The sequence below is a fragment of the Miniopterus schreibersii genome (genome assembly GCF_964146895.1).
Source record: "Miniopterus schreibersii genome assembly, chromosome: 19".
In the NCBI taxonomy this organism is placed as follows: Eukaryota; Metazoa; Chordata; class Mammalia; order Chiroptera; family Miniopteridae; genus Miniopterus; species Miniopterus schreibersii.
In genome coordinates, this window is record NC_138119.1 from 12,678,304 (window position 1) to 12,700,668 (window position 22,365).

At 42.0% G+C, this 22,365-nt stretch overlaps 1 protein-coding gene across 3 annotated transcripts in view; it reads right to left on the reverse strand.

Moving 5' to 3' along the window:
- Window positions 1-4,517: 4,517 nt before the first annotated feature.
- GATAD2B (GATA zinc finger domain containing 2B) overlaps window positions 4,518-22,365 on the reverse strand; it is a 62,025-nt gene continuing 44,177 nt past the window's right edge. Inside the window, exons 2-12 of one of the 3 annotated variants that reach the window (XM_081122136.1) lie at window positions 19,592-19,668; window positions 18,328-18,663; window positions 11,816-11,945; window positions 10,417-10,548; window positions 9,963-10,094; window positions 9,224-9,394; window positions 8,420-8,735; window positions 7,271-7,473; window positions 6,255-6,365; window positions 5,983-6,100; window positions 4,518-5,134 (exon numbers count right to left, since the gene is read on the reverse strand). In XM_081122136.1, coding sequence (XP_080978262.1) covers window positions 5,001-5,134; window positions 5,983-6,100; window positions 6,255-6,365; window positions 7,271-7,473; window positions 8,420-8,735; window positions 9,224-9,394; window positions 9,963-10,094; window positions 10,417-10,548; window positions 11,816-11,945; window positions 18,328-18,662 — 1,782 coding nt within the window. In that variant the 5' untranslated portion in view covers window position 18,663; window positions 19,592-19,668 and the 3' untranslated portion in view covers window positions 4,518-5,000. The remainder of the gene's footprint in view (window positions 5,135-5,982; window positions 6,101-6,254; window positions 6,366-7,270; window positions 7,474-8,419; window positions 8,736-9,223; window positions 9,395-9,962; window positions 10,095-10,416; window positions 10,549-11,815; window positions 11,946-18,327; window positions 18,664-19,591; window positions 19,669-22,365) is intronic. The other 2 variants (XM_081122137.1, XM_081122135.1) reach the window with 2 other exon arrangements.

Below are 22,365 nucleotides of genomic sequence, written 5' to 3' on the forward strand. Positions count from 1 at the left end.
AATTGGGCCCCTGAAGGAGACAGGCTGTGTGTGAGACAGCTGCCTTTAGGGAGTTCAGATGGGATATGAGGAAAGGAGACAAGATGGGGACTAAGTCTGAGCTCTCCTACTGTGTCACCAAGATGATAGGGGAAGTTTCACAACCTGTAGCTCACAAAGGGTGTAAGTCACTAGACCACTAACCTGGGGCACTCACTGGTCAGTCACCCTTAAGGGTCCTGTGGCTGCTTGCGAGGTGGGGCTTGAGGCTTGCCCCTACCCTCAAATGACTAGAGGCATAAGGGAAAAGATGTTACAGGTTTACCGATGTCCAAGACATCACTCTGCTGCCTTTCCCAAACCAAAAGTAACAGCAGAAGCCTGGCAGCTCTCCAAGGGCACTGTCATACATATAACCACTTCAGCACTAGTCACTCTGGTTTTCTCCCTGGTTTTTCAGCCCAACATTCTCCTCACCTCAAGTTGTTTTGCAGGCTGGGGAAGGAAGCATAGCATTAACTGGTGGCAAGATGATTTCCACTGTCATTTCACAAATAAGAAAACTGAGACCCAGAAAATTAACTCTACCATAGCAAGTTAGTAGGGAAGTTTGGGACTAGACCCCAGGTCTCCAGACTGTGCCACCATCACACCCCGCTTTGTGTTGTGGTTCTCTTTACTCTCCAGCCTGGACTAGGAGCCTTAGCTTTCATAGTAGCCTATCCTCACCCCAACTTATGAAGCCTAAAACTGTGCGCAGACGGATGTGGCTGTCTCTAGGTGAGACTTTCTTAGGATGACTTGTTAAAGTCCTTTCTTTCTATCATCCCCTGGCAATCCCCCCCCAAAGGCCCAGGAAACTAGGTTCTTTTTTTTTTTTTGGGGGGGGGGGTGAGGTAAGGGAAATCCCTTGCGTAAGAAAGCTTGACACTAAATTTTGTTATATAGGTATATTGTATATATGCTGATGCAATAAGAGAAAAAAAAACAGTGCAAATACAATTACAATTCATAATACTTGGTTTCAATGCCCCCGGGAACTGCCCCATTCCTCGGCTACCTCCCGACCCCCAGCACTTCCCCACAGTATCACCCTAATGCTGGGGGATAGGGAGGGTGGGCAGGTTAGGGTAGGGAGTGGGCTCTGCCAAGGCAGTGCTGGTGACCCGGAGGGAATACTCCAGGGTGGGGAGGCAAGGCACAAATGAGGGGTGGGTGGTGGGGGAGGTGGCATCTCTAAGGAGGGATGAGGTTGGAGCAGCTGCCAGTCTCAGTGTGCTGGGCCCGGCCCACTCTCCTACCCACCCTCCACAGCCCTGCCTCCCTACCCCCTCCCCTTCCCCAGAAACCCTTTTGCACGGATCATACACAAACGGGCACATTACAAAATGACATAACACGGTTTCACAATATCCATGGCTAGGGCTTTTTTTTCTCTTTTTCAGTTTTTTTTTTTTTTTCTACACAATGTACAATTCCTTTTAAATGGATCAAGAAATAGCTTATATACACGAATGAGTCCTTGTTATAACATCTCGGCAGCAAATATCATAAGCTAATGAAGGTCTTGTTGGAGGGGAAGGGAGCCTAGGACTGGGGTAGGGTGGGGTGGAAAGAAGGGTTATACCTTCTGGAAGAGTGAGGAGAAAAGGGAGTGGATGGGGAAAAGGAACAAAAGTAAAATATCAAGAAGCATCTTTACAAAGCAGTTCTATAGCTAATTCGTTTTAAAGGGGAAAGGAAAGGTAACCAAAGCAGGAACACATTTATCTCTGTCTTAAAAAAAAATGTCTACCATACATACATACAAAAATGTGGAAAAAAATACTTATTCCAGGGATAGAGGAAGTCCAGATGCTGTGTTCAGGTGACAAAAAGAAAAAAAAAGAAAGGAAAAAAAAAACAAATAAGGACCTCTGTCCCTCAGCTTTACTCAAGCCTTACCACTCATCCACCTGTTCCAGGGAGTAAGCCACTGTCCATAAACTACTACTTTTAGAGCCTTTGGGGATGGAGACAGCCAGGCAGAACTAGTGGGATCCTCACTATATTATCCTGAGCTTCAGAGCTCTCTGGGGTAAAGGACAGCTCTGAACAGAGGGTTTTTCCTCCTGTCTTTAGTGTCTATGGGGCCCAAGGCCTGGGGATGGACAGCAACAATAGGCTTGGAGGGACATAAGGTAATCAGTGGTGAAAAAGTAGAGAAATGAGGAAGACAGGAGGACAGGGGAGAGGGAGGGAAGGAAGGAGGTGGAAGGCTAACACTTTATCATGATTAGGGAAACCTTACCCCCATCACTAACCCCTGGGAAGGGTATGAAAATGGGAAGAGAGAGTAAGAAATCAAACCTCAGCGATTGAGCAAAGGGTCATGGAGCTATACTAGTGAATAAGCAGCCTCTATGTAATTGACCCTGAGGGGATAAAAGTAGGGAAGACTCCACCCTCTCCCCCATTGCCTCAGCACCTTGGCAGGCACTCAGCTATAGGCTTTCCTTCCCCATCACATTCCCCTTTCTCTACACTTTACTTCCAAACACTATTCAAAGGTGGCCTGGCTCCCAGGGAAGGGGCTCAGCTCAGGGCAGGGACAGCCCCCAGCCAAACGGTATTGCACATTCTCTGTTCCTTACTTTTAATCTCAACTGACAAACTTGGGGACCTCGTACCTCTGAGCACCTCTGAGCTGGGGGAGGGGAGACATAACAGAAATGGCACTTCATCATGGTGGGGAGGAAGAGGCTAGACAGACATGCCACAAGGCAAGATGACTTGTAGGGAAAATATTTTTTTTAAAAAAGCTTCCAATTTCATGGAAGAGAGAAAAGCAAAACCAAACCATTTATCCAGTGCTTTCAAAGCACAGAGGGCAAAGAAACGATGTAAGAATATATCTTTATATATATATATATATATATATAATTTTAAAATAATCCCACTCCCAGTTCCATTAACACCCCCCTCCCACCACTTATAGTCAGGGATACCACATTCCCCAGAAAAATACTCGAAACGACCCCATCACTACCTGTTACTAGTGTCTAGCTTCCAGATCATTTCACCACTGGGGGAGCCCAGACATAGGCTGTAGCTCTGCTCCTTTATTAAGTGCTCAATGAATTTGGGGGAAGGGAGGAAAGAAAAAAGCCAGGAAGGCCTTGCAGGGCCAGTATAATCACCCACAGTGGCTCTGGGGTATGGGGGATAGAGGCCAGAGTGGGGAGAACTGAGCCTGATTCTAGCTCCTTCTCCCATCCCATCCCCAAACTTTATAGGGAAGATGTGCAGTTTGTGTGTGTATTAATTTTAAAAGTGCCTTCTTACTTAAAAAAAATTATTTTAATTTTAAAAAATAAAAATGGGGGAACTTCCCCAGGTGGCTTTCAAGGGCAAAATGTTGAACTCCTCTTCACACCTCTCTGCTTAAGAGTATCCCTTCCTCGCACTGTGATAGCTTCTAGAGCTGGAGAGGCAGGTGGGTGTACACTATGAAAGCAGGAACCCCACCTTTATGGGACTTCCCTTTACCTCAAAAACAGCCTGGTCCCTTCCCCCTCCCCCATGGAATGGGCAAATGGGATGCTAACCTCCCCAATCCCCAGAACAGCAACATTGCACAATTCAATTCATTCTCTACATTAGTAGCGCTTAAGGTGGGGGTGGGGGAAACAAAATTAATAGAATTCAAGGGGGTGGGGAGGGGTGGGTGGAGACAACTACTTTACTAGCACAGGCCCAAAGCTGGTTTAGACATGAGTGATCTGGTTCTGAGCAGTTGGTTCTGCAGTCAGTGCAGCAGGGTCAGGGCAGGACTCCAACTTGATTAGGTGCCCTCACTCACCTCCTGCACTCAGAGGGTGAAGACAGAGACAAATGTGAGCCTCAACTGCTGGGAGAGAAAGCCCCTCTTCCTTCCTTTAAGTCTGTTTCTTCCCTTCATCATTTCACTAACTCATGCCCGTTCCAACTCTAGGATACCCAGCAAACTCAGGCTGGGAACAGCTATTCCTCTGTAATACAAATGGGGCTGTGGTTACCAGGGGAAGATTAGGATTAAAAAAAAAAAAAAAGTGGGGGTGGGGACAAGTTTTATGAAGAAAATAAGATGAAATAATTATTTTGGGCCAGTTAGCCTGGAATAGACTTCCATGTCTCCAACTGGGATCAGGAGACCAATCTTATCCCCCCAGCACCCAGAAGGCCAGGACCTGGTCTCAGTCCTCCTTGGCTCAACATTATGCTCATCATCATGCACCTTTGTGCCCCTCTCTATGAGTCAACTGCAGGGTGGTTAAATTCTAAAGCTTCTCCCTCCAGGCTCTTCCCCCTCATTCTTAGAGACCAACTTCAATACTGAACACTGCCTCCTGAACTGTCCAGCCCAGAGGCTCCACAGTGGGTGTGCTGTTCCTCCTTGGTTGATGCCACCACCTCTCCTGGTTAAGTGCATACATAAGAACTCTGCCCTAACACTCCTAGTCATGTCCTCCTACCTGGCAGCTGGGACCCTACTGCAATGCTCCTATCATTTAACTGAATGTCATCTGTGTTTATTAAAAAAAAAGGGGGGGGGAAGAAAAAAGGAAAAGAAAAATATTGGGGGGAAATAAAAAGGTTTAACCGTCCACTGAACAAAGGGAGGACACACAACATCATTAAAAATAATGATAATCATTATAGCATAAAAACAAACTTTAGAAACACACGTCAGAGGGCTTAGATTTCTCCCCAGGACCTCATTCTCACCTCTGTCAGAGGTGAATATTCACCTCACTGTTAAAGAAAACTGAAGAGAGAAGACAGAGCGGCAGAAGAACATATCGCAGCAGTGTGAAATAAAGGGGAGGTGAAGGGGCAGGGCATGTGTTTTCTTGTTGATTTCTATTTTTTGTCTTCTGTTTTTCTGTTTTGTTTTCCGTGTATGGTAGGCACCAGTACAGGCACTGCATGCGACGGAAGTTGGGGCAAAGGGAGAGAGGGGTAAAGGATTCAAGGTTGGGGAAGTACAAGTGGAACAGGCGTTATTTCTGTCCACTGATGGATTGCGATATAGACCGGGGAGGGATCATGTCTAAAAGGTATTCCCGCTGTCGGTCTGCCAAACTGGGGGCTTTGTGTCCTCCGATGCCAGTGTTCAAGTATGCAATGTTGACACCTAGACCCAGGAGACAAAAGTGGAGGTCAGGTACTAAAAGAGGAAATGATGCCTTCTTCTGGTACTTGGGGCTGCAGAGCTGGAGATGGGGAGAAAATATCAGAAGTTGCCTACTTCTGTCCAGATTCAGTTAAGTTTTATTTCAGCAGTAACTATCCCTCTGCTCTAAACTTTAGGGAAAGAGGTCTTCCTGAAACTTCAGTTCTATCAGGAATAATAAACATGGTGTCTTGATGATATAGGAGAGTCGAAGAAAACAGTGTTGAGAAGAAAATAACCAAGGCAAAGAGATGAAATCATTAAATCTGCTTTGGTTTGGGGGCTGCTGATTGTGGAGAGGCATCCCTGTATCATTCAAACAGGATTAGGGCAGTTGATTCTGCTGTTCTGGCCAAAAGAGGTCAATAACCACATGCCCACCAAGGGGGCATATTAGATATTAAATTTCTTTTTTTTAATCCCCACCCGAGGATATTTTTTCCATTGCTTTTGAGAGAGTAGAAGGGAGAGAGAGAAAGAGAGAAATTGATATGAGAGAGACATATTCATTGGTTGCCTCCTGCACCAACCAGGGCCGGGGATTGAGCCTGCAACCGAGGTATGTGCCCTGGACATTACATTTCTAATGGCAGGGACTTTGTCATTTTCACCACCATATCCCTAGTGCACTATGCTTGACATGTAATATGAATTTAGCAAACATCTGCTGAATAAAAAAAGAGCGAGGGGAGTAGGGCCTAAAGAGAGCAGAAAACAAAAGGAGAAACAATTCACTGAAAGGAGCTTCTAAAGAATTGTGCACTAACTAGTCAATCCCCGAGAAAAGTTCTCAGATCAACCCTTCTTACCTGGCATACCAAGGAGGCCACCTGGCACAGACAGCTGGGGTGCCTGTGCAAAGTTGGAAAGCATGGAACGGGCAGATGTGGGTATGCCACGCTGGAGGCTGCTTTGTGGCTGTGGAGCCTGCAACGATGAGGAGACAGTTCATCACAACTCTGCATATGGAAGGTTTAAGGGGGAGGTAAGGATATGGGAGTACAGGATTGTAGTATGATTTCCTGCAGAAGGAAAACCAAGTTGGGATAAATGGCTGACAAATCCTGAGAGAAATCCTCACCTGCCGAAGTGTATGATGTCTCATTATGGTCTCTTGTTTACTGACACTGGACACAGCTGGAGCTGTAGTCGGCGAGAGGGCTGCCTGCTGCTGTAATCGCTGTTCAATTTCCTGTTGGGAGTCATCAGGTCAAGTTGGGCAGGACAGCATCCAATTTCCTAACCAGAAAACCTAGAGGTCTTATCTCTAATGCTGCCAGCTAGTTGGAGGGATACGGAAAAGGCAAAAGAGTGTGGTGGGGTAGGATGCACTAAGATCTCTGGGTACAAGTAGTTCCTTTCTCCAGGAAAGCTGGCTCTCAGAAGCTGGCTGGAAAGACCTGGGTAGTGGCAATGAGCTGACCAGTGTAATTATGGCTGATGAGTTACTGAGGTTTTATTTTTGACTCCTGTCTACCCATTTTCCAGAAGGTCCATGATGCTATCCAAAGAGGTCTGATGGGTGGTGGGGTGGAAAATGAGATAGAGGAAAAGAATCTGAGTTTCCCAACACATCCTTCCCTCTTCAAGATAGACTCATTGTATTAATACTATAGGTGGTATTCACACACTCTAGCACCACTAACCTTCACTGGACTACTTTATAATCTACCCTTTCCATTGTCATTTCTTTGTCAAATATGGACTGCAGATAATTACTTCTCTCAAAAAGATTTCTAGTACAAATACAAATCCCTCCCATCAAAATCCATTTGTTTGAGGAAATGAAGTTGAGAATAAAGGTATTTCTTTAGTGCTATTAGGGAAAGCCAAGAGTCTCAAGCTTTCTGTCTCTTTCCCTTAACCTCAGTCATTATATATCACTCACTGTGCTCTTACCCAATCAGAAATAATCAAATGGAAATGGGAAAGACAGAATGGTAAGTAGGAAAAAAGGGAACCCAGGCCTCCAGGTTTTAGGAACCTAGATCACCAGGACCATGGGGATCACATAGACAGCTCCTCTAAATTAGAAGTAACTACCTTTTGGGAAAACCCAATCTGGGCAGGTAGTTGGTGAGAAGTCAGAATTCTTACCTGTTCCTGCTGTAGAGCTTTAACAAAAGCATTTTTCAGCCGGTTGGTGTGTTCAGCTTTTAGAGCCTTCTTCTGGTTGGAGGTCATACACTGCTCACATAGAATCTTACCATTCTTCTCTTGCTTCCAGTGAGGGGTGAAATCTGTGCGGCACTGGGCACAAACAAAGGGTTCGACCCGCAGAAGTGAGGCACAGCTTTTGCCTAGATGCCAACAAGAATAATAATCAGTGGTTTCACATTTCCTTCCTATCTCCTGTTTCTCTTCATCAAATGAATCTTTTTCCAGTTTAATCTGCTGAATTAAGAAAGAGACTCTACAAAAAGAATACTCTACAGTTTATAAAATACTTTTATTTCCTTTTATTGTAACATGACTTTAGTGAATTCAGATAGTACCATCCCGATTTACAAAGGAGGAAACAAAATCTAAGAAACATAACTCCTAAATGACAAAACTGGCACAAGAACCCAAGTCTTCTGATTTCCTATTATATTACAATGAGGGGGAAAAAAAAGTGTGAATTTAGACTCAAAGGACTCCGGTTAACTCAGCCAATATTTTTGCTTCTTAGTATCTCTTTACCTCAGACTGCATTTATCCTTGTCACGTTTATAACTTTTAGTTATCAGTGACTATTCACTTTATGATTTGAATTTAGCCAATATTGAGCCCTTCAGGCACTTTACTGTCAGGGATTCCCCTAAGCCCATATATTTGGAAATTCAGGCTTAATAACTTATGTTTGTATAGACTGTACGGTGTTAATACTTCATAGTAGTAACTGAACTAGTCTGGTTCAGTGTTAGTTTACAAACTTTTACGTAGTCATAGCTATTTATCTACATCCCTATGTCTATTTTCTCAAACGGCAGGGATTGAATATATAATAATGTAACACAATGAATCATAAACACTGAAATTAAAAATAAGTGTTCTAGTCATCAAATTATGTATGAATCATGCTAGGTACCATTTAAAAGAAATAATATACTGCAAAAAATATACAAGACACACAAAATACGGAATATATAATAAGAAGAAGTTATTTAATATTACACAACACCCTGTGATACTCTGCTTATGTCAATCAGGCTTGGCAACCTCTTGCTTAGATAAAAAGACTGACCAGAAAAAAAAAAGTCTTACCTTGGCTGTCGATAACACTTTGTACGACTTCTTCCAAGCCTACCATGTAGATGAACTCGCTGTTAGCTGCACTAGGCAGAAAGTGAAGTAAGGGAGCAGGAGGTTTAGGGGGTGGAATCTCCAGGAGTGTCTTTTCCAGCTGTTTGCGAAGAGCCAATTTGGCTGCAGCCTGTGAGTTGGCAGCATCGGTCATAGCGCTGGGGCTAGGAAGTGGTGAGGACACTCTGTTCACGGTCCCTGGCTGGATATGGGAGGCAAGATTCATATAGATGGCAGAGGATGTTGTGCGCTGACAGGGAACAGAAGAACTTGACTGCTGTAATAGATTTAGTACAGGGGTCAGTGATGATATGTGGGAGAAATGACCAATTTTTGCTTTTGTGGCAGAGAACATTATTTGATCTTAGTTTAGGCTACTTAGCTTCCCCAAACTCAGAGAAAGACAGGAGGTGTCCAACTTCTTCATTGAAAAAGAACTACAGCACATAGGAAAGAAGAACGATAGTGACTATGAGCTAAAACTGCTAAGGGAAAGATAAAAAATAAAAATATTCCCTAGATTTCTTTATCTTTCTTCTAGGCAGATTTCAGCTTATTGGTGTGCTAGTGTATAACTTCTTTGTTCCACCTCTACTTTCATATAATTCCTCAATGCTTCCACTTTTTGGGACAGCTGTCCAAGTTCCACCAAAATTATTCTGTTGTCCTAAGTTTTTCTATGTCCAAAAACGTAAAATCTATGGTTCTTTTAACAGAGAAAGCAAATAAAAGATTTCTGTGTTTCCACACAGGGCTCTCTCTTACCGGCTGGTAATTGATGGTGGGATTTATATTGGGTGTTGTGGTGCGTACAAGGCCAGGCTTAGGTGGGCCACGCTGACCCTGTAGCTGGGCTGGGTTTGGTGCAATAACACGCTGAGACATCAACATGTGTGGGAGGGTGGTATTGGTTGCTGAACGGATGACACTATGACCCTGAAAGGGAAGAAAAGGAAAAGAGCTAGTCATAGGTGGTAAAATGCCCCACAAAATGCAAAAGGAAAAACACTGTTTATAACACATAGCTGAGTGGAAATATAGAATAAGTCTACCATCACTGTAAACTCTCATTAGTGGCTAGAAATTCCCTGTGGTTTTTTTTAAAACATGTCTTTACTGACTTCAGAGAAAGGAAAGGAGGGGGAAAGAGAGAGAGAGAAACATCAATGATGAGAGAGTCACTGATCAGCTGCCTAGCCCGCAACCTGGGCATGTGCCCTCACCGGGAATCGAACCCCGATCTCCTGGATCCTAGGTCGATGCTCAACCACTGAGCCATGCCCGGCCGGGCTGGGTTTTTTTTGGTTTAAGCTATCTGACCCTATATGGAAAAGGGCTAAACTGAAAACCTTCTCTAGAAAAGAAAAACTAGAGTAGAAAGATGAGGGTTATTCATCTTTCTATTGCACACTACATCACGCCATAAAGGACAACAGGATAGTCTGCAGAAATAACACCTCTTTCATGGCCCTCTGACAGTAAGATCCCACTATGGGTCACATACCTGTAATGTTCTCAAATTCTGAGGTTCAACCCCTTGGGCCCCAGGCCGGGAGGGAAGCTTGGATAGGCCCTGCTGTCCCACATGGGCAGGAGATGGCTGAACAATAGATGCTGCATTCTGTACAACTGGAGTCTTGGGGAAAGGATAGAAAACGAAACAGTTGGAAAAGGCTAAAGAGGTGGAAATTTGGAACACTCCTAAACTTCTACAATTCTTTTCAGTGTGAAGCTCCCACTGACCGGGGGGGGGGGGGGGGGGAGAATCAAGGTTTTCTTAAGGCCTAACATTAATAAATAAATAAACAAACAAATAAATAAAAATCACCATTCCTAGAGACTAAAAAACCATGGAAAAACAGAATAATACGCCACTCAGATGAATATACCTAGGGCATCCCATTCTCAAACCAGTTTTTCTTTTGTTTCCCCAGACCGTTATTTCTAGGGCACATTACCTTCTGTACCACGTTCTCTTTCTGTAGCTGACTCTGTCTTAGTTTCTTTAACAGCACCAGTCGAGCTTCTTCCAGTCGCAGCTCATCCCTCAGCTGCTTGATGAGCTGCTGCCGTTCCTCAATGCCTTTCCCCTAAGGAAACATGGAGACTATCAGCTATGGTAGCAGGTGCCCAGAATCCCTTCCTGCAAGATGATCCCTTCTTTTAGGTCTGAAACCTTCATCTTCCACAAGCAGCAGAATTAGTGATGGGACTGTTATCTTTGTGTTCTTGAGGTCTGGCACAGTGCCTGGTATTCAGTAGGTATAGTAAGTCCTAACTTAACATCATCAATAGGGTCTTGGAAACTAACTTTAAGCAAAATAATTTATAATGGAACCAATTTTGCCATAGGCTAACTAATATAAACAAGAGTTAAGTTCTTATGACATATTTCTGGTCATAAAAACATCACCAAATTTCTAAATAAAGACCAAAACATTTCTAATATTAAACACTAAAATAAATGTAAGCTATACATATATTTAAGAAAGACTAATAAAAACAAGTAAGGTAATTATTTTCCAACTCATTTATTCCAGTTCAGGATTGCGAGTGGCTGGAGCCTATCCTGGCAGCTCAGGACCCAAGGAGGGAGCTGACCCTGCACACGACACTGCACACTCAAACCCATACCCACATCCCACTCAGACTGACAACTGAGCCACACCATTTAACCTAATGTGCACATCTCTGGGATATGGAAGGAAACCAGAGTACCCAGCGAAAACACACACAGACATGGGAAGGACAAGTGAACTCTACACAGACATTGGCCCGGGCTGGGAATATTCATTCCCCCCCCCATCAACAGTGTAAGAAAATGATGTTGAATGAAACATTATTCAAGAACTTGCTGTACTCAAAAATACTTATAGAATGAAAGGAGAGACCACATATAAATGCTAATCAACCAGATTCCTGGCAAAATGTAAGAATGACCAAAGGGAGACACTGCTTTCCTTTAAAACAATGTTTTTAAATCTCTTTAAGCCATGTTTCCTCTAGATATATACTTAAAAATTTAGGAATCTCTCCATATTCTAAAGCCCAAGGCAGAGTGTAGAAGGTATCCTTCCAGCTAACAGTTTACTTTATATAACTTGAATTAGGAAGTTTTGTTTTCATTTTCCAAAGATAAATTATATTGACTATGCTTTTTCAAACTATTTTCTCCACTTGAGTCTAATAGTTCCCTTAAGGTTGAGAATCATTTATAAAGTGTCATCAATGGGTAGTTATTTAGATTTAAAAAGTAAACCATAAAAATAACAGAAATGGGACTCTTACAGAACTAAAGAGAATAGGAGGAGTAAGAAAAACATTTTTCTTTTTCTTTTTTTTCCTTCTTTTTTTTACCTTAAACATCTCTAGGTTGGCTGCTTTGAGTCTTTCTTCCATTCGGGAGCTGGAACGGGGACTGGAAGCCTCATTATCAGATAAAACAATGATGTCTGGGGAGGGAGTTAGCCTTCCTCTGTCTGGCTCACTAACAAGAAAAGAAAAAAATTAAGATATGTCTAGCAGTGAAAGTTCACAGAAAAGTTATTAAGACTTCAAGGGAACTTATGTCTGTCCTGATTCATCCATGGGAAGACAGAGAGCTCAAATCCTAGGATAAAGAGGACACTAAAATAAGTGATAAAACCTCAGCAAAAGTACTTTTCCTGTCTAAATTCCTCACAGAGAATGCAGAGACAAAGACACAGGCTTCAGAAATGGAAACAACAATGTTCTCATCACACTGATTAAATCAAAATTCTCAATGTTCTCCCTATACCACACTCCTTTGGGTTGTTTCATTAGTTACGTAGGGGCAAGATGAAAATGGCAAACTTGACGGGAAGAAGGGCAAAGCCAGTAAAGCCTAGTTGCCCACCCCAGGTACAGCTGATATGTTGCTAAGGAGGCAGCTCATTATACCAGTAACAACATGGTCCTGGTTATCTGAGGACTTACAAGAAAGGAGATTATATCACAACTCCATAATAGTCTACCCTTTCAAGAGTTAAGGCAAAAGAAGATAGTGTTCTCACTGGCTTGAGGGAACAGAAAAGCCTTCTGGAGGACACATGTAAATATATATGAAATTTGCATCTACTTGTCAGAGTTCTGTTTAGCACCTTTCCTCAGAAAGAAACTGTCTAGAAATGAATTTGAAATCTAAATCTTCCACATTGGTTTCCCTGGAGCTTATTATCAAACAACTCTAGTTCTGGTCTTTGAGGGGCTTGCCTTAAAGGAATCATACTTGTTTCACTAAGATGATGAAAAATGGCACTCACCACGTAAGACCTGGATAATAAGAATCCTGGAAATTCTAATTGACTTAGGTACCCAAATCAATGACCATTATCTTTCTTCCTCCTCTCCTCTACTTTCTTAACTCAAAGATACCTTCCCAGACCTTCCTTCCTTGAGTTCTTCACTGTAGTTGGAGTCTAAGCAATGTGCTCTTAGGTCTTATTTAAACATGTAACTCAGCCCGACCGGGGGTGTCGACCTAGGATCCAGGCGATTGGGGTTCAATTCCCGGTCAGGGCACATGCCCGGGTTGCGGGCTCGATCAATGACTCTCTCATCATTGATGTTTCTATATCTCTCTCTCCCTCTCCTGTCCTCTCTCTGAAATCAATAAAGATATGTTTAAAATAAAATAAAATAAACATATAACTCAAACTCTTAATATACCCAGACCTTTAGTCCTGAAAGCTTCTCTACCACTTCTCAGGGCTTGACATGTGCCTTGTAAACTAGGCAACCAGGATCGTTGGGATAGGCATTCAATTTCTCTACAGGGCAAAACTGAGTTATAAAAAAATCAACCAAATTTAGCAGAGGAAATAGAATAAGAGGACAGAGTAATATGAATGACTTATCTTGCCCAGCCAGCGCGGCTCAGTGGTTGAACACTGACCTATGAACCAGGAGGTCACGGTTTGATTCCCGGTCAGGGCACATGCCCGGGTTGTGGGCTCGATCCCCAGTGGGGGGGGTGCGGGAGGCAGCCGATCAATGACTCTCATCATTGACGTTTCTCTCTCTCCCTTCCTCTCTCTGAAATCAATGAAAAAAACATTAAAAAAGAAGAAAAAATCTTGGGCCCTGGCTGGTGTGGCTCAGTTGGTTGGAGCACTGTCCCGTACACCAGAAGGTGGTGGGTTCAGTTCCCAGTCAGGGCACATACCCGGTTGCGGGTCCAGTTGGGTTGCATGCAGGAGGAAGGCAACTGATCGATATTTCTCTTTCTTCTCCCCCACTTCCTCTTCGTCTCAAATCAATAAAAAATAAAAGTAAAAAATTGCTTTAAAAAAAAAAAAAAAGGATGACTATCTTGATAATTATCCAATTCTTCTGGATTACTCTATAACCACTAGTTAAAGACATAGCAAGCTGAGAATGTGGGTTATAGAAAAAGAAGCCACTAGAGCAGGGGTGGGGAACCTTTTTTCTGCCAAGGGCCATTTGGATATTTATAACATCATTTGAGGGCCATACAAAATTATCAACTTGAAAAGTAGCCTGCTATATTTGGACAAACATTTAATTAACTCACCCCTAATGTGATGGCTGGAACTGCTTCTCTCTGGTGAGGCCTTGGCAGGGCCAGACCAAATGATTTTGCGGGCTGTATATGGCCCATGGGCTGGACATTCCCCACCCCTGCACTAGAGGGGAAAAAGAATGTTTCATTCTCTAATCCCAAGTTCCTGGAGTAATGGTCAGGCCTAAACAAAGTGTTTGAATTCATTTTTTTTTTTGGTGGCTGTCATTTCTATATTCCTTCATCTCCCCACCATCCCTAACATTGACATGGGTGAACAATTTTGAGCTCTGGTAGATTTCTACTACTTCTACTTGATTCCCCAATGTTTACTGCATCAATAGTCAGAAGCCCTTTCCATTCTGGTCCTTGCTGGATATATGCACCACATATTTCTAAGTTAAGAAATTGTTACTTGCTCAAATGAGTGCCACCTACCTACTGCTCAGGGATTGCCCAGCAACAAGACAGGCAGAGACATTCCTGAATGGAGATTTTGCAATTGAGTGACATCTATCAGGAAGTTGTATCTGAGAACAACCCTAAATGGTATTTTATTCCCAGATATAATCAGACCCACAATAGCTAGACAGCACAGGTAAGATAAAGCTGAAGTCAAATTTCATACCTCAAATTTTTAATTAACTTTTGACTTGGGGTTCCGGCCTCATTTATTAAACTTTCCAGGGATAGAAATGGCCACTTTCCCCAACAAATATAATAAACAATATTCTATGTTCCTAAGTATGAAATGCTACGAGTTAGAGAGAGAGTATTAAAAGCTGGACTTGCTGCTGACATCACTTGTGACTCAGACTGGCAGATGCCCAGAAGCTATAAAATTCCTAACCCTTAACTCCACAGTAAAAACAACTAAATAGAAAGAAAACTGTCATGTCTTTCTAGCATTACAAAATATTAGCAGTACTTTTCATTTATACCTTACTTCATAGTAGATATAACTTGCTCAAATGATTAAAAAAAAAAGGCAATTATGATATGGCTATGTCAAGAGCATTTCCTTCTTTCTGCTTTTTATCTTACTCATTCTTATAAAAACCTTGGGGCTAAGTGGAAATATCTGGTCAGTATATCTGGTGAAGAGACAAGGGCCAATAGGGCCTACTTTTCTATGTAGAATGGGATTCTAGTTGGTTTACATCAGGCCTCTTTCCCTGGAGACCATCAAAAAAACTCCTAGTTTATAGAGGATCAAGTTCCAAAAGGTCATCCCTCTAAAATAAAATTAAAAGCAATGGTAGGGTTTTCAGGGCAGTCTGGCTTTTTAATACAGAATTTATCTGTGACACTGTATAATTCCAATAGCACTAATGAGATCTTACCAAAACATGTAACAATGTTTCTATGAAAAATGCATTTTCAGTTTCAATTTGGGATGTTGAGAAATCCACCTAACATTTTTCCTCTTCTCTTGCCCCAGTGAAATAAAATTAGTCACTAGCTCCAGAAGGGTAAGAGTGATTACGGGGCAAATGGGTTGCTCAGATACATGATCTCATTCACCCACATTGTTTTACCCCCAAAGGATCTAAGGATTGACCTCTTTTCATAATATTTTGCTGACACTACCTATAGCTTCCAAGGATTTTTTCCTCTTCCAGGACCACTAAGGAATTTATCTGAAATTTCCTAAGGTTCCTTTTGTTTTGTTTTTTAATGTTTTTTTTTTTTAGAGAAGGGGGGAGGGGGAGAGGGAGAGAGAGAGAGACACACACAGATCAGTTCTCTCCCACATGCACCCCGACTGGGGACTGAACCCACAACTTGGGTATGTGCCTTGACCAGGAATCAAACTGGTGACCTTTCGGTGCATGGGATGACGCTCAACCAACTGAGCCACACCAGCCAGGGTGCTAAGGGTTTTTAATGCTATACCAAGGATAATGTTCCCTCATTGGGTGTTTCTTTTTTTTTTTTTTAAAGGGGGTTTGGGAATGTATTTTGACTTTATTTATTTATTTGTTTATTCTTTAAATATATCTTTATTGATTTCAGAGAGAGGAAAGGAGAGGGAGACAGAGAGACAGAAACATTAATGATGAGAGAGTCACTGATCGAGCCCGCAACCCGGGCATGTGCCCTGACCGGGAATCGAACCCTGATTGCCTGGATCCCAGGTCGACGCTCAACTGCTGAGCCACGCCCTGCCGGGCACATTGTGTGTTTCTTAAAAAAGATAATCCTGAGATAATACTAGTAAGTAAACAATAAAATGTAGAGAAAGAGCCCCGCTGGGCATGGCATCAACCCTAGGATCCAGGAGATCGCGGTTCAATTCCTGGTCAGGGTGCATGCTCTGGTTGCAGGCTTGATCCCCATTTGGGGGCGTGCAGGAGGCAGCCAATCAATGACTCTCTCTCACCACTGATGTTTTTCTCTTTCTCTCCCTCTCCCTTTTCTCTCTCTGAAATCAATAAAGATATGTATTTTTTATTTTTATTTTTTTTAAATATATCTTTATTGATTTTAGAGAGAGGAAGGGAGAGGGAGGGAGAGAGATAGAAACATCAATGATGAGAGAGCCATTGATCGAGCCTGCAACCCGGGCATGTGCCCTGACCAGGAATTGAACCCCGATCACCTGGATCCTAGGTCAATGCTCAGCCACTGAGTCATTCCGGCCGGGCAAGATATATATTTTTTAAAAAAGTGTAGAGAAAGAAACTCAGGTAAGGTTATAGCCATTCCTCCTTTCATCTTTCTCCATCAGTCCAGTTTAAAGATCCTGCCTTGGACCAGTTCTAGGACAAAGACAGAAGATCAGCTAGAAAGCAACTGAACACTGAAGAGTAATTCTCATGCCTATCAGCTATTTCTGAACCACAACAAACTGAATGTTTTTAAAACTAGGGTTTGTCTATACTGTGATTCACTGTCAAGGGAGGCTCTACCCTCAGCCAGTTCTAGGTTCCTCTTGTCAGTGTGCACTCCACAGTTTTAAGTACTCAACCTTGACACCAGAAAAAAAGCCTGTAAAAATGTGTGCTTGTGTTATGTCTGTGTGAGAGAAAGAGAACAAAGCATGAGTGTATGTGTAAAAGCGAATCTGTATGCATATGTTGGGAAGTGGCACAAATGAAGCAAGAATGTAGAGAATTACCACATGGAGATAATTTCCTTGTTGGCACAAGAAAAGCTGGGCCTTGTTTTTTTTATGTAATAAAAGCTGGGACTTCATAATAAACAGGTCCTAAAATTCCTGGGATGATCTGAAGAAGAGACTACTTTTTCGTCCTAAAATAGCCATAAGATTAGAGTGAAAGTGTGTATTAACTCACTCTTAATTGGGGTATCAATACTATAGTCTCACCTTTATTCAGAAATGACTTTATCTTTTTTTTTTTAAGTAAATTTTTAAAAAATGACTTGAGAGAGAGGGAGAGGTAGGGAAGAGGGAGAGAGAAGGAGACAGAGGGGCAGAGAGAGAGAAGGAGAGAGCTTGATTTGCTGTTCCACTTATTTACACATTTATTAGTTGCCTCCTGCACAAGTCCTGACGAGCCGATCCTGAAACATGTCCTTCACCAGAATCAAAGCCGGGACCCTTCAGTCCACAGGCCAATGCTCTAACCACTGAGCAAATTAGCTAGGGCACGACTACTTTATCTTAAGAGTAAGAACTATGATTCTCTCTATGCTAAGCCAATTTCTGAGACACCTAGTTTCATTTGGAAATGAGAGGGAATTCAGGGTCAACCCATATGGCACACACCCTGTCTTCTTTCAAGAAACTTTAAGCCTGTCTGGTGTGGCTCAGTTGGTGGAGCACTGTTCCATGCACCAAAAGGTCACCTGTTTGATTCCTGGTCAGGGCACATGCCCAGGTTGCCGGCTCAATCCCTGGTTGGGGGAGTGCAGTAGGCAGCTGATAGATCGATGTTTCTATCTCTCTTCCCTCCTCTCCCTTCCTCTCTCTCTAAAAAAATCAATAAAAATATATTTTGGGGGGGAAAAAGAATCAATTTTTTTTAAAAATAATTTTTTAAATGTTTTCATTTATTTACTTACTGGTTTTTAGAGAGAGAGGAAGAGAGTGGTGGTGGTGGGGAAAAACACTAATCAGTTGCCTCCTGCATGCACCCCAACTGGGGACTGAATCAACAACCTGGGTATGTGCCCTGACTGGTAACTGAACCCGAGACCCTTCTGTCCACGGGAGGATGATCCAACTGAGCCATACCAGCCGGGGCGAAAAAGAGAAACTTTAGGATGGAAAAAACCCTCTTCTCATTGGAATTCACTCCATTTTCATAGGCTTAGTTTATAAGAAAACACTATCCCCGGAGGCAGCTGAACCAAGCCATACCTCCGTCTAGCACTCATATCCACAGGCTCATCATTGATGTTTTCTTTGCCTGGCCTTCCAGCAGTCCTGTTGTCTCCATGAGGCCTGAGGTTCCCATTGAGTTTCTCTTCATAGCCCTTGACACCACTGCCATCCTGTTTGGTGGGTAACTCATGAGGCACCTCAAGATTTGCCAAATCCTTCCGTTTGAGCAGTGCCAACATTTTCAGACGTTCCATGGCCTCATGCCCCTCCATTTTGAGTCGCTTGGCCAGGACGTCATCTCGCTCATCTGCTGGGTCCAAGCTCCGCTTCAATAGATTCAGGCGAAGAGCATCTTCTGTCATCCTATCCATCCTGTGGGAAAAAAATACAAGTGAGATCAGAATCAAGTTGCTTAAATAGTCCATAAGGAAAGAGGGTGGGGTGGTAAAGGTACTGAGAAGAATCATAAATATATACATGGAGGCTCAGTTAACTCTGCTAACCTAACCTATATCTTCCTAGAAACTAAGTAAACTACAAATACTCTCCAGTCAATTAGGTCCTTACTGTAGAGATGCCTGAAACCAAACACTACACTCACCTGGACACTCTACTGAGTCTACATCTCTCAAAAAAGAGACATTCCTTTGTGACTGGCCTTTTGTGCATGCACTCAAAGTCAGGTGCTTTGGTTTTAACTCTCATGTAAAATAATCTTATGAATGGTAAAAGTTCTTCATGTCACACACGCATTATCTTGAATTGGTCTATCTTATAAAGGGAGAAATATGAGAAAGATGGATTAGATAAAGAGCATCTAATAGGAAGCCTCAGTTGTCTGAATATAGCAAGGATCAGAGGAGCCCATTGTTATTTGCCCTTAATTCTATAGATACAGATTCATTATCTTAAAATACTTGGCTTTGTGTCTGGCCAGTGTGGCTCAATGGTTAAGCGTTGACCTATGAACCAGGTGATCACGGTTCAATTCTCAGTCAGGGTACATGCCTGGCTGCTAATGGGTATGGGTTTTCTAGGCGTGAGATAATGAAATGTTCTAAACCCCATTAGGGGGCATGGAGGAGGCAGCCGATAAAGGACTCCCTCTCATGGATGTTTCTCTCTCTCCCTTCCTCTCTGAAATCAATAAAAACATATTTAAAAAAACCCCAAAACTTGGCTTTATTTAATGAACTCAGGTGCTAAAGTTGTTAAGAGGTAGTATTTTCTCTACTAATGCAGCAAAATTATTAAAGACAAGCTAATTTTCATTTTCCCTTCTCACTTTGTTTTTTTATACCTTTGAAATGTAAATGCAGAATTTCTCCAACACTTTTAAATCCAGGGTTGTTTTCTTAGTAGGAAATAACTGAGGCACTGGAAAGAAAATTTTTTGAGTCATAGAAACATATGTTCAAACTGCTTACTTCTACAAGATAAAAAATTTAGCAAGTTACTTTACCTCCCCAAGTTTGTAAAGTGGGCACTTAGAAGGTGCTAAACAAAATTTAATTTCTTTACCCTTGGGCTATGACTTTCATACCTAAGATATGATATTATGTCCCCAAATTCACAGACTCAAGTATTAGGATGAAAAAGACTACCAACGGTAACTGGTGCTCTTGCAAAAAAAAAAAAAAAAAGTATGTACTTGAGGCATCTTCCTTTCTGTAGTGCACAGTAAAATAATAGCTATTCCAATTCTGATCTGGTTATAATGAAGAAAAAGAGTAACTAACAAAAAATTTCCAATGAAAGGAAACAGATCTTTTGGAGACCAGAGAAAAGTCAGAACTCAGGGTTCTGAATTTTTTAGTGTTTCTTAATCCTCTTTTTTCAAAAGAATAGCTTTATTGAGATATAATTCAAATATCATACAATTCACCAATTTAAAGTGTATAATTCAATGGTTTTTAGTACATTCACAGAGTTGTGCAACCATCACCTCAATCAATATTTAGAACATTTCATTATCTCCCGCCTAGAAAACCCATACCCATTAGCAGTCACTCTCCTCTACCCACCCCCCATCTCTGTTCCCCACTAATTTACTTTTTGTCTCTAAATTTGCCTATTCTCAACTTCTAATATAAAGGAAATCATGTGGTCTTTTGTGACTGGCTTCTTTTACTTAGCATTAAGTTTTTTTGTTTTTTTTTTTTAAATATACCTTTATTGATTTCAGAGAGAGGAAAGGAGAGGGAGAGAGAGAGATAGAAACATCAATGATGAGAGAGTCATTGATCTGCTGCAGCCCGCAGCCCGGGCATGTGCCCTGACTGGGAATCGAACCCTGATCGCCTGGATCCTAGGTTGACGCTTAACCACTGAGCCACACCCAGCCGGGCAGCATTAAGTTTTTAAAGGTGCATTCATGTTGTAGCATATATCGTGACCACATCTTTTAAGGCTGAATGGTATTCCATTGTATGGATGTATCATATTCTGTTTATTCATTTATCAATTGATGGACATCTGTCTTTTCCCCCTTTCTGCTATTATGAATAATGGTGCCAAGAACTTTTGTGTACAAGTTTTTGTGTGGACATATATTTTTAATTTTCCTGGGTATATACCCAGAAGCAGAATTGCTGGGTCCTATGGCAACACTCTGTTTAACATTTGAAAGACTATTTTCCAAAGTAGCCATAACATTTCACATTTCTACCAGCAGTGTATGAGGGTTCCAATTTCTCCATACTCTCTTAGTCCTCTGTTAACAGTTTCAGATACGAGGTATTATAGAATATATAAACATTACTTAGCTACAGGTCCTCAAACATTTGTTATTTTGACATGTGTTACTTCTGAAGTGGTTTGCCTGTGAAAAATAGCCTGATGGAGTGACTGGAAAGCTGAATGCTATATGGAACATCAAAAATTAAGCCCTAACTCCACAGTAACAATGTCTTGGGTAGCTTGATCAATATCTCATGTTGAGAGTACAAATGAAAATACCAGGAGTTGCAGAGGGTGGGAATAATCTATCACTCAACTGATTATACACCTAGGTGCAAAAAGAACTTCAGAAAAGTACACAGCAAGATATACAAACTTAATACGGTACAGTGTTCCAAGTTTTAAGATAAATTATATTCATGAGTAATGAAAGTATATGACAAAACTCAATAACCTAGAGCTGAATGGAGTCTGGGATGCCACCATTATCCTGGCTTCTTCAATGGACAGTTATACAAAGAGGTGAAAACAGTTCAAATAATTTCCCCTTATTATACTCCAAGGACACAAACAGATACATTAGAAGTTGGGAGAAACCAGAATCAAATATTTGAATGTCTAAGGCAATCTTTCCCAAGAGATGGCTTGAGAACTCTGATCAAATTTTCCTTGCCCACTCTCTCTGGTTTGGCTCAGTGGTCAGAGCGTCTGCCTGTGGACTAAAGGGTCCCGGGTTCCATTCCAGCCAAGGGCATGGCATGTACCTCAGTTGCAGGCTCGATCCCTGGCTGCGGATGGGGCATGTGCAGGAGGCAACCAATCGATGTGTCTCTCTCACGTCAATGTTTCTCTCCCTCCCTCTATGAAAAGCAATGGAAAAAATATCCTCGTGTGAGGATAAAAAAAATAGAGGTAACATTGGTTTATAGTAAGTTTCAGGTGTACAGTATTATAATTTGACATCTATTATAGATACGAGTGTTCTTACCACCAAATGTCTAGTTTTTACCTGTCCCCATGCAACTGATCCCCTTTACTCATTTCAAGCTCCCTCTGACTCCTTCCCCTCTGGTAACCCACCAGCCTTTTATCTGCATCCATGAGTTTGTTTCTGTTTTATTTACTTTTAAATATTTCAAGTATGAGTGAGATCATACGGTATTCGTCTGTTTCACTTAGCATAAAAATACCCTCAAAGTCCATCCATGTTGTCCCAAATTCCTTGCCTTTTTTTTTTTTTTTAAGAGAGAGTGGAAGGGAGAGGAAGAGAGAGAAAAACATTGATAGGCTGGCTACCTCCTGCATGCCCCTACTGGGGATCAAACCCACAACCTGGACATGTGCCTTGACCCGGAATCAAACTGGAAACCTCTTGGTGTACTGGACAATGCTCAA